Raw genomic sequence first — 13,006 nt, 5'->3', positions numbered from 1 at the left:
TTTGGTGTTTTGATTATTATGTGATGAGAGGAATTTCTTTTCTGGTCCAGTCTACTTGGAGTTCTGTAAGCTTCTTGTATGTTCATAGGCATCTCTTTCTTTAGGTTAGGGAAGTTTTCTTCTATAATTATGTTGAAGATATTTACTGGCCCATTACATTGGGAGTCTTCACTCTCTTCTATACCTATTATCCTTAGGTTTGGTCTTCTCATTGTGTCCTGGATTTCCTGGATGTTTTGGGTTAGGAGCTTTTTGCTTTTTGCATTTTCTTTGACTGTTGTGTCAATGTTTTCTAAGGTGTCTTCTGCCCCTGAGATTCTCTCTTCTATATCTTGCATTCTGTTGGTGATGCTTGCATCTATGGTTCCTGTCATTGGGTGGCGGTGAGATATAGGTGAATTTGTGAACTCATAGCCCATGGTTTATACTGGTGTTAAATCTGTATTTCTGATTTCTTGCTGCCTACTACTGCCATCTTTGTAACAGTAGATTATTTTCTGTGTACTGAGGCCTTCTAGGTACATTGAACTTTGCAATCAGTTGTCTAGACAGGTCCTTCTATCTACAATATGTAGAGTCTCCAGGGTTATTACCAGGCTGCCTAAAAGTTTAGCTTGAGGAAGGAAAACAAGAAGACTGAGATCTATACTGAGATCTAAGACTGGTTGAGGACCAAGCTTTATACTTTCACCATTTCCTAAGTTTTTAATCAACCACATAGAGGGACACACTTCAGTGATCTTGGAATTTTCATCACTGATTGGCAGATAAATGGCCACAGGGGTTGGTCTGTCTGCTGGCTTCAGGCTCAAATAATCAGATTTGATTCAGACCATCAAGTGTGGTTGTGCACTTTGCTGTTTGATCTAAGAGTTCTGCAATCTTAGCTTTTTATCTTGGTAATGTCTTGTCCTTCCTTTTTCCACAACTACCTTCAGTGCTGTTGATTGCTGTGGAACCATGGAAGATTAATTTAGCAGTCTCCTACTTGTGGTTGCACCATGCTCTCAGGGCCCCAAGAGCACATTACTTTTCAGTTATAAGTTATATATCAAAGTGATGCCTGGCCATTGTTTTTCTGAGCCTTACAGAATGACAAATGAGATATATCTCTACTTGCAATTCATTTGTGTGTGTGTGTGTGTGTGTGTGTATGTACATACATATATATACATTATACAATACACTCATATATATTATATAACATATAATATATACACATAAAACATATATGTACATATATGTATGTACATATATACATGTATATATGTATATACATACATATATATTTGCTCAATTTTAAAAAACTGCCTGCTCAATCTTTATAATGTTACTTGTATGTATATTTTAATGGCTGACAATTTGAAATTAGACTAAAAATTGTTGTGTTCTCCCCTGGGGAAGAACATTTCTTTTACTCTCAGTGTTTTCTAGTTGATAATGTTTCCTTATGTAGGATTAAGACATCATGGGTTATTCTTTACCTACTTTAGTACACCCCTGTTATTATCTTTCTTCAGTTATGTTTGGTTAGTCACACTGGTGAGACCATATGTGTATGGCTTCTGATGTTACTGTGATCTGTGTTACTGTGTTCTGTGTTACTGTGATGTTCTGATGTTACTGCAGTTTTACAGCAGACTCCCTATTCCTCTGGCCCTGTCAGTCCTCACACTCTCTTTTCCACATGCTTGTCTTTTTTTCTCATCATTTTCCAGGTTTCCTATTCTTGCCTTTCTGATGTTCTTAATCTTTTCCTCTCTGTCATTAGAAAACAGCATATTCTTCCTATACTGAGCCTTCATTTTATTAAAAAAATTCTTATTATATATTTTAATCATGTTTTTCCATCTCCCAGTTTGTCCCAGAACATTCCCACCTCCAAACCCATTCACCTTCATTCTATCATGGTCGCAGGCTGATCCAGTCAGGGTTCCTCAACCTGGGGAGAATCAGGGTTCCCGTACTTAAGTGGGCAAAGAGTCAGTAAGTGACAAACAGACAGGAACACAAGAGAGTGCTGAATCTGAGTATAATTTCTCAAAGTAAGTATCAGGCTTTAATGGTCATTAGAGAAGAAAAAGGGAACTTAGGTAATACAACAGCCAAGGTACGTGGAGGTCATCAGATGCATAATGATTCTATAGAAAAATATGTACATGAGAATTGGCAGGAATTATGCAGTGGTTACAATTGAAATAAAGTTGACTTTATCTAAAGTAAGCTTATTCTTAGAAGCCATGTGTAAATAGTTCCAATTCTAGTCTATTGTATAACCCACCACCTGCCAGCCCCTAGTAAACACCCAACTATGCTAATCTTCTGGGCTATGGGAAGTATGCACCAGGGGTCCCATTCTTGATATTCTTTCCATGAATAGTATAATACTCTAGCTCCTTCCTAAGCCAGACTGCATCTTCTTCCTAGACCATAGTAAATTCCTGTATATGGGAGTCACTCAGCTGTAATTCTAAGTATGTGTGGCAGACCTCCATTTGCCAGAGGAGCCCACCAGTTTTCTTCTATTATTTAATGTAGTCAGCCATACGTGACTGTAATGAGAATTCTAGATTTACTTTGTTGAACTAGCCCTGGGATTATTAACTCTTATCCAGTAAACTGCAATGCCCGATTTCTTTCACTATCTCTCTTTCAACACCAGAGGCAATTTGTCTGAATAAGTAACATTCTTTTCAATATTCCAAGCCCAGGGTCAGCTCAGCATTGATTAGGATTGATTGGAACACTGACAGAGGCCAGGAAACAACATCCAATCTAACTTGGCTATTAGCAAATCATTCCTTGGGGGTATCTCTATACCTACAGTAGAACAATTCTGAAAGAAAGCACACAAAAACCCTCCTTTGACTATCACACAGACAAATCTGGACCACATCCATGTGAGGGGACACCAAGGACTTCCAGGAGACCAGTTTCCTTGAAACTTTTTTGTCTCAGGACAGTGGCCAAGCTTTTGGACAAGTCATACAGACTCCACTGGAGTGGGTGTGGCATATTATTACTTCTCTATTTAAAAAAAAAACAAGAATCAAAAACAATCTTATAAACACAAAAGATGCCCTACCATGCCACAGGGGTACATGACCACTATGTTCATAGTGCCCTTATTTGTGATAGCCTTCAGAAGCTGGAAACAACCCAGATGATCCACAACAGAAGAATGGATACAGAAAATGTGGCTCATTTACAGAATGGAATACTACTCACCTATTAAGAATGAGGACACCTGAGTTTTGCAGGCAAATTGACTGAACTAGAAAATATCATCCTGAGTGAGGTAACTCAGACCCAAAAGACATGAATGGTATGTATTCAATAATAAGTGGATATTAGCTAAGAAAGTACAGACTATCAAGTATACAATCCACAGAACAAAAAATGGTTAACAAGCCAAAGTGTCCAAGTGAAGATGCTTCAATCCCACTTGAGAGGGAGAATAAAGCAGTCACAGGAGTTGGGAGAGGGAGGGACCTAGGTGGAAAGGAAAGGGAGGGAAAGAGAGGAAAGTGATCAGGTATTGGGTGTGGGGATCAGGACTGAAGCCCTGAGGGCCAGGAGAAAGAATTGAAACAAGCAACCTCAGGAAGTAGGAGGTAAGGGGATCCTCCAGAATATACCAGAGACCTGGGAGGTGAGACACTCTTTGGACACAAAGAGAGGGACTTTAGATGAAATTCCTTACAGTGGAGGGAGGCAACTTGTAGAGTCCACCTCCAGTAGAAAGACAAGGCATCGATTGGAGAGATAGGGTTGCCATCCCACAGTCAAAACCTCTGACCCAGAATTGCTCCTGTCTGAAAGAACTGCAGGGTCAAAAATGGAGCAGAGCCTGAGGGAAAGAAAGTCCAGTGACCTACCAAAATTTGGCTTCATCTCAAAGTTTAGACGCTAAGACCTGACATTATTACTTATACTATGGTGTGCTTACAACCAGGAGTCTAGCATGACTGTCCTCTGAAAGGTACAGCAAGTAGCTGAGAGATTCAGATACAGATATTTATACTCAACCAATAGACAAATGTTGGTGACCCCTGTGGTTGAATTTGGGAAAGTAGGAAGAAGCTGAGAAGGAGGGTGACCCTTTAGGAATAGGATCCCCCAAGTTTGCTCAGACACTGAGCCACCAACCAGAGAGCATACACCAGCTAAGAAGAGGCCCCCAAAACATATACAGCAGGGACTGCAGGGTATTGACTTAGTGGGAAAGGATGCACCTAACCCTTAATTGACTTGAGGCTCCAGGGAATGGGGAAGTCTTGTGGGGTAGTGGTAGGGGGTGGGGACATCATCCTCTTGGAGATGTGGGGGAGTAGGTATGGGATATGGAGCAGTCAAAAGGTGGACTGGCAGCAGGGTAAAGACTGGATTGATAAAAAAGGTTAAAGAATAAAAAAATTGAAACACACACACATTCAAAACAAGCCACTAATAATAAAATAAGGGAACATTGTATAAAATAAAGCATGCATTTGACTGAGAAATGGAAGTGATGGCAGATGGTCTCCAATGAAATGTTTAGATAATTTAGCACCTATGATTCTAAGAAACTATAAAGAAAGTGAATTCTAGGTCTCCAGAAGATAGAGACCATGTACACCAGTTATGCAGAAAAGTAGAAGATGAGGACACTATGAATTGAAAAATATTAGGAATCAGAACTTTCTGACTGATTGGGTTTAAGAGAGGAGATGACATGAGTCCTATGGCCTAGATGTAGTAAATGGTTGCTGTGACACAAACCATTCTTCTGTTGATGTTTCCAGGTAAAGTAAGAAAACAGTGGCTAATGTACTTGTCAGTAAAATCTGTTACTATTGTTATGGCCATTTCCATCATAAGAACAGATACTGTAAGGAGAAAAATTTCATGTTTCTATAGACCACCTCTCTCTAATGCCCGCTTATTCATTTTTAGAAAGATTTATTCCTTTTTATGTGTACAAGTGTTTCTCATTTAAGGATGTGCATCATATGCATGCCAGGTCACCTTAGAAGGCAGAAATTTTACTGAATCCCTTAGACATGTAACTTTAGATGGCTGTGAGTACAGTGTAGGTTCTGATGACCTACGTCTTCTGAAAGAGTAGTCTGTGCTCTTAAAAGATAAGCCATCTTTCCAGTCCATCAGCTTTCTTAATTCTAGACTATATCCTCTAGTTATGTATCTCTAGTCTGTGTGGTTTGCTTCTTTATGTTCTTTATATTTTAGTGTGTGTGTGTGTTTGTGTGTGTGTGTGTGTGTGTGTGTGTGTGTGTGTGTGTGTGTGTGTGTGTGTGTGTGTGTGTGTGTGTGTGTGTCTAAGAGCACAACTTGTATGAGTTTGGTCCTTCTTTCCATCATATAGGTCCCTGGAAGCAAAGCCCGATTACCAGACATGGTGATGATGACTTCTCCCAGTGAGCTTCTGCTTCTTCATATTAAAAACACTCATGTTGAGAGCTTTATGCTTACCTCTCTTCACAGCTTACTCAAACTCTTTAGTCCTTGACAAACATCCCCCAAATATTTGATAAATCTAAGGTGAATCTGACTATACAAGGCTTTAGAACGTAAATCATGTTAACCCGAATTATTTAACATAAAGGTTAGCTTCTCCATAAAACCTCAATCTGTAGCTGTAATGTCAGAGTGTTCAAATGCTTTCTGTATTTTCCATTAGGTATTAGCTGAGCCTGCATACCTGAGAAATAAATTAATGGCCACTATGAAACATTAATTTATGTATCAACAAAGATTACAGTCTCATTCTTAACATATTTCATGATAGCTTATGAAGAAGGGAGGTAAAAGTTATCAAAACCCAGCAGTGTCTTCCAACATGACAAATTCTTTCTGGAACATTGTGTCAGAACTTTGGAGTTATTTTACAGGTACATAGTGTATAACCATTGAGCCATTCATTCCAGTTACATGTTTTTATTGGGTATTTATTTTATTGCTGAACCAACTCAATGCTAAAAATCTGTTAATAAATGAAACAATTTTAATGGAATTCATACTTTAGTGGACAGTATATTAGAGGAGAATCAACCATTAAAAGATAGAATGTGGTGGGGAAGAATAAATGGAGCTGATATGAATAATAAAGGTAGCTGTGGCATCAGTGGGTGATGTTACCTTGTGTAGACGAGCAATGAAATCCCCATGGGATAAGTGGTAGTAGAGCAGAAATCTAAGAAGCTTTTGAGACAAAAGAGTATCAGGGATCTATTCTAAAGTGAAGAGAAACTTTAAAAAATTTAAAATAGGTGTAGCCAAAAATTACCATGTTTTCAATGGTATGTTGTACATATAATTTATCTTGTGAATACTTCAAGTACAATATGCACCATCCAGGACAGACATACTTACTAGTGCTACAGTGGCACAGGTATCATAGGAATAAGCAACTTCCTTACTGGATCTAGGTCTAACTCTACAAGGTAAAAATCACACCTAATCTAACTATGAGGGCCAAAATCTGTGTTATACAGGTCATAGGCCCCATAAAACAACCCACTACCATTCTTTCTTTCCCTCAATGGACATAGTATCAAACAATTTTCTATGACTTATCATCACACCCATACATTAGTACACCTTTCAATCCTCTTTGTCACAGTTTCTTTTTGTAGTCGGTGGTGATTAACATCGCTTGTCAATGTGCAGAGAATTAGAGACTGTGGAAGGCTCAGCATGATATGGGATATCAACATCATGCCTTTTTTTTTCCAAGCTCAATATTGTTGTGGAGAGTGGGTAGAAAGATTTTAAAAGCCAAAGCTTGTGGATAACTACAGATAAACAATGGTTTCAGGACACACACAAAAAAATGAGGGAAAAATATGATCTCAGGTTAGCTGTGTTTACATGCAAAACTCGAGTCAGAAAACAAATCCCAGCATTGAGAGAGAACAAGGGTATGAACTTCAAAGGTAGATGAGGAAGTTTTGGCAACTGATATCTTCTAGGAGAAGGAAAATCAGGTTTTTTTATAATGGTGAGGCCCCTAGTAGGACAACCATGCTTCAGTGGAAGCCTAATACCTAAGTATTAACATGCAGCATAAGATGGATTTGACAGAAAAGATTAGCAGAGTGTGTAGGGGAGAAAGTTATACTCAGAAGAGATTAGAGAGGGGCTGAACACAGTTACATTGTATCATTTTCTCAAGGACACATCAAAACATACAAGGAGAAATGCAATGAAAAGCAACACCTACATATAATTGAAGCAAAAGGAAATAAAGGCAAGAAGAGTAGTAAGGAGCTGAATAACCAAACCACAAATGGTGATCCAATTGATCTTGGGTAACTGGCATTACTATATTAACTTTTACAAAACAGTATATTACTCTGAGAAAACATTTTCTTACCAAGCTGTCTCTTCAGAGCACCCTTAATCTCGTTACTCCTGAGGCTGTAGATGAGGGGGTTCAACATGGGGATCACCACCATATAGAACACAGATACTACTTTGTTCTGGTCCGTGGAGTAGCTGGACTTGGGCATCACATAAATGAATGTGATGGTCCCATAGAACAGAGTGACTGCAGTGAGGTGGGAAGTGCAGGTAGAGAAGGCTTTCTGGCGACCCTCTGTGGAGGGCATCTTCAGGATGGTGATGAGGATATAGGTATAGGAGATGGCTATGACAAACACTGTTAGCATAGTAACTGATGCAGCAGAAAATGAGGTAACAACTACAGGGACACTGATGTCAGAACAGGAGAGCTCAATCAAAGGAGCAAAATCACAGTAAAAGTGATTGATTATATTTGGTCCACAGAAGAACAAGGAAAAGAAGGAAAGGGTAAAGGAGAAGGCATTAAGAAACCCTCCTATATAAGATCCTATAACCAACTGGACACAGACTTGTGTGGACATTTTAGTGGAATAAAGCAGTGGGCTGCAGATTGCTACAAAGCGATCATAAGCCATGACAGCCAGAAGGAAGCATTCAAGTCCCCCAAAGAAAGCAGCTGAACCAAACTGTATAGAGCATCCAACATAGGTGATGGTATTTTGCTTTATTAGGAAGTTGGCAAGCATATTGGGTGTGACAGAAGATGAGTAGCCTATGTCAGCAGAAGCCAAGTGGCTGAGAAAAAAGTACATGGGGTGATGGAGCTGGGAAGAGACTCTGATGAGAAGGATGGTGCTGAGGTTCCCAGACACAGTCACCAGGTAGATGCACAGGATGATGGTGAAGAGGACAACTCTGAGGACTGGGTCATCTGTCAATCCCAATAAAATGAACTCTGTCACTGCAGTGTTGTTTCCATCCTTCAGGAAAGCCATGGTGCAGTATAGAGGCTGCTGGACTGTGATGGTGATACTACAAAATTGGATTTAAAAATAGATCACTTCATTTCATTTAATATCAGCATGGAGAACAAGACAAATTAATACATCATTCAATAATTGATTTTATTGATGATTAGCTAGAATTTTCATTACTTGTACATTTATATGCAATAAGAATTCAAAATTACTTAGAAAGAAATTCTATAACTGTTAAAAAATGTTCTTTTGTTTATTTATAGTAAGAGATACCTAATTGCTATTAATGCTAATAGCAGATTAAAATTATGAGACTTAGTCTGGTTAGATGTCTTAGCAGGTAAAGATTCTTGCCACAAAGCTTGATAGCTGACAGCTAGAGTTTGATTCCTAGAACCCGAATATAAGAAGAACAAACTTTGGAATATTGTTCATTGTTTTCCACACATATATTATATTAGCACTACCTCCACCTTACATAAATAAATAAACTAATAAATAAATAAATAAAAATTAAAAATAACAATATAATTATTATAAGTTTAACAAAAGAACAAAATATAAAAGCATAGAGTTAGGCAATGAAAACTTAAGTAATTGGTACTTTTATTTAATGCTTACTACATTGCCAGCACAAGATTAAAAATATTGTGCATTTTTCCTATTTTTATTTCCATGGCATAGTATCGTTCTTTTTTATCAATTCCATTGTACAGCAGAAAATTATTTTAAGTTAAGTAACACACATACACACACACACATTGTAAGTAATCAATTTTTGAGGCTTCAGAGATTGGTCAGCAATAAAGAGCACTTGGTGCATTTACATGGGACCTGTGTTTGATACCAAAACCCATTTAGTTTCTCATAGCAGTCTGGAGCTCCAATTCTGGAGACCTAATGTTCTCTTCTGTTTTTTACAGGCACAAGACATGCATGTGAAGCTATATACAGGCAACATTCACACACACAAGATAAAAATAACACATCTTTAAAAAGAGAAGTAGATATGACCACAAGGTAGGTTGAACTCAGATTATTATTTGTAGTAACCACACTATCAATGCAGTTAGGGGCCAAACAAATTAGGGACAAAATCATGGTGGCAGTTCTGCCTTTTTATGGTTAATAAATAAAAAGGATAAAAAGGTGCTTTGTTGCTAACACTGGTCACAAAGTCTATTCTTTCCATACATAATATCATGTCTGGGGGCTAGAGAGATGGCTCAGCAGTTAAGAGCACTAACTGCTCTTCCGAAGGTCCTGAGTTCAAATTCCAGCAACCACATGGTGACTCACAACCATCTCATAATGAGATCTGGTGCCCTCTTCTGGTGTGTCTGAAGACAGCTACAGTGTACTTATATATAATAAATAAATAAATAAATAAGTAACTCTTTTAAAAAAAGATCACGTCTTAATAAACTTTTAAAAGATGATACACTTTCTAGTTAGAACTGAGAAGCAGAATAGAGATCACTCTAAAATTTTAAATGGAACCTGCTGTTGAAGGCTCATTACATATTTTAAATACTTCTAAATAGATCATCACTAAAATATTTTGAAATATTAATTTCATAATCAAGTAAGATATGAACATTTAGTACATTATTATTACTTTTTATTAAGACACACCATATCTTTTCCCAATATCACACTATTTTCTAACTGGAGTATAATAGAACAAATTCACATGATTTTCAACAGAGAACACTGCTCAATATTCAACCTCAGAAGTTAAGAGATTTAGCAAGGCTTATCCAGAAAGGTACAGATTGATTGTCATCCTCACATTCTATATTTACATTCTCATTTTTCTGAAGTGATTCCTCTGAGGCTGGCTCATTCAATCCATAAAGAAAGCAGGGTTTTGCACATAATATTCCCTGACAGTGAACCACAAAAGCACTTCAAAGCTAGTGAAATTGCTAGTCTTTTGTTGAATGCTACATGTGTATAATTTAAAGATCATGTTGGTCTCTGATTTTACCAATAGACAGATAAATCAGAAATCTATGAAAACGTAGTTTTATGCCTGATCAATTATGGGTAATTTGCTAATGAAAGGAAAAATGATTCTTTGAAAGTTTGCTTTCCCCCATTTTTATATAATTTATGATTCCATCTGACCTGTTTCTCCATCATGGGTTGTAAATATTGTAAATTTCAAAGAAAAAAATCCTCTATGTACTAAAAAAGTCAAAATTACCAAAAATACCTTTTGGAATAAGAACTCATTTCAAATTAAGAAGTTCAAAGTTACTATGTTTTTATAGCTGCACAGTTGTTTCCCACTGTCATTGTTTGCCACTGAGGATAAGTCCCTGCTGAGGCTCTGGATTCCAGTGTGAATTTAAATCATCAGGGATCATTAACTCTTTCCCAGTGAATACTGAGCAGTTAATTTCATACAAACACAATTAATTTTCAATGAGTCTGTCAATCTCAAGCAATCTCTGTTTCCTCTTTATGTGAATATTGGTGCTATTTCACTAGGTAATTTTGGGATGTACATGTTAAATAATTATCTTAGGTAAATATTTCTGCACATTTATATTTGATTAAGGTTAGTTCCTATTAGAAGATATTAAGCTAATTATTAAAATAGAATAGTTTTGTTTCTTTCATTCATATGCAGCAATTTTCTTTCAGTATTTTAGTGGCTGATGTAAAATACTCTATTTGGTGCTTTGGAAACTATAGGGAGGGACAAGTGTCAAAGATGAATAATTACTTTAGGCACATACAATTTTCTTACTCAAGATTGTAAAATGGCTTCATTACTTAGTAAATAGTTGATAGAAATAGGTATGTATGATTTGTATCAAAAATTAGTATTTAATAATTCTTACCTCAAACACATGATATCTAGCCTTAGCTTACATGCTACCATGGTGGATACAAGGCACAGTGATCCTCTACCTGAAGAGTCAGCTCAATTCTTGCTCAAATCTGACACTTATTAAAGTGTACACTGTACCCTTGATATCACCCTGATAAAAGGAGTTGAACACTGAGCATCAGTCTATTCTAAAAGTGTCTCCTTCTCCTTCTGGCAACAAAGGGGTAGGCACTAGATCATCACTGGAACCTCCCTGGTCTACTAGCCTGGAGTATGGGGGAGTAGATGACAGAACTCAATTAAAAGTAACCCAACTCCAGTAGTAGAAGCTCCTTTTGGGGATTAGATATGGCTAGTTGTGACTCTGTCTTCTTGATTATTTGATAACTTTATTTAGATTGCTGTACTGGCTGGTTTTGTGTGTCAACTTGACACAGGCTGGAGTTATCAGAGAAAAGGGAGTTTCAGTTGGGGAAGTGCCTCCATGAGGTCCAACTGTGGAGCATTTTCTCAATTAGTGATCAAGGGGGTAGAGCTCCTTGTGGGTGGTGCCATCACTGGGCTGGAAGTCTTGGGTTCTATAAGAGAGCAGGCTGAGCAAGCCAGGGAAAGTAAGCCAGTAAGGAACATCTCTCCATGGCCTTTGTGTCAGCTCCTGCTTCCTGACCTGCTTGAGTTTCAGTCCTGACTTCCTCTGATGATCAACAGCAATGTGGAAATAAGCTGAATAAACCCTTTCCTCCCCAACTTACTTCTTGGGCATGATGTTTGTGCAGGAATAGAAACCCTGACTAAGACATATTGCCTATATATATATATATGTGTGTGTGTGTGTGTGTGTGTGTGTGTGTTTGTGTATGAAAGTTTATCCTGTATTACACTTATACACTGCCTCTCAAATTTCCATTAATTTTGGCTTTTCCTCCCAGTATACCCTCCCATCACACCTTTCTCTCCTCTTGATCTTTCCATTCCATCCCCTAATTCCATCTCTATGTATTTTATATTCCTCTCCTAACAAGATTTATTTCTATACCCAAGAAAACACAAGAAATCAATCATCTCATAAAAACCCAAAAGAAGAGAATCACACACGCACACACAAACACACACACATACACACACCACAAACCATCTCCAATAACAACGACAACAGCAGGAGCTAACACTCCTTAGTCATTATTATCTTTCAATATCGGTAGACTCAATTCCCAATGAAAAGACACAGCTTAAGACACTGAGTACATAAACAGAATCCATCATTCTTTTGCATACAAGAAACACCTCAGCAACAAAAATAGACACTACCTCCAAGTAAAGTGGGGAAAAAAATTTCCAAGTCAACTGTCCCAAGAAAAAAGCTGGAATAGTCATTCTAATATCACACTAAATAGACTTTCAACCAAAACTAATAAAAGGAAATGGGAAAAGACACTTCATATTCATCAAAGGAAAAATCCATCAGGATGACATCTCAATTCTGAAAATTTATGACCCAAATGTAAGTTCAACTACATTAAAAAAAAGAAACTTTACTAAAGCTAAAAGCACACATTGAATGGCACAAAGTAACAGTAGTAGAATTTAAAACGCTAGTTTCAACAGTGGACAGTTCATTGAAACAGAAACTAAATGAAGACACAATGAAACTAATAAATTTATGAACCAGTTGGTTTAACAGATATCTACAGGACATTTCACCCCAAAACAAAAGAATATACCTTCTTTTCAGTACTTTAAAAAACCTTCTCACAAAGTGAACATATAATTAGAAACAAAATAAGCCTTAACAGATATGTGAAGATTGAAATAACTTCTTTTTTTTTTCGATATTTTCTTTATTTACATGTAAATTTCTCCATTCCCAGTTTCCCCTCCAAAA

At 37.3% G+C, this 13,006-nt stretch overlaps 1 protein-coding gene across 2 annotated transcripts; it reads right to left on the bottom strand.

Annotated features, from left to right (window-relative positions):
• Window positions 1-3,027: 3,027 nt before the first annotated feature.
• LOC116100823 (olfactory receptor 484) lies at window positions 3,028-8,392 on the bottom strand. 2 transcript variants are annotated; one of them, XM_031384553.1, is made up of 2 exons: window positions 7,357-8,392; window positions 3,028-3,052 (listed from the first exon to the last, which is right to left on the bottom strand). In XM_031384553.1, the coding sequence occupies exons 1-2, from the start codon at window positions 8,298-8,300 to the stop codon at window positions 3,028-3,030; spliced, it is 969 nt and encodes a 322-aa protein (XP_031240413.1). In that variant the 5' UTR covers window positions 8,301-8,392. The 2 variants fall into 2 exon arrangements, with proteins under 2 accessions (XP_031240413.1, XP_031240412.1); XM_031384552.1 differs by lacking the exon at window positions 3,028-3,052 and having other exon boundaries at window positions 7,329-8,392.
• Window positions 8,393-13,006: the final 4,614 nt, after the last annotated feature.

This window comes from Mastomys coucha, unplaced genomic scaffold (genome assembly GCF_008632895.1).
Source record: "Mastomys coucha isolate ucsf_1 unplaced genomic scaffold, UCSF_Mcou_1 pScaffold21, whole genome shotgun sequence".
NCBI lineage: Eukaryota > Metazoa > Chordata > Mammalia > Rodentia > Muridae > Mastomys > Mastomys coucha.
Note: the sequence above shows the minus strand (reverse complement) of the source record. Positions and strands in the feature narration are given on the sequence as shown.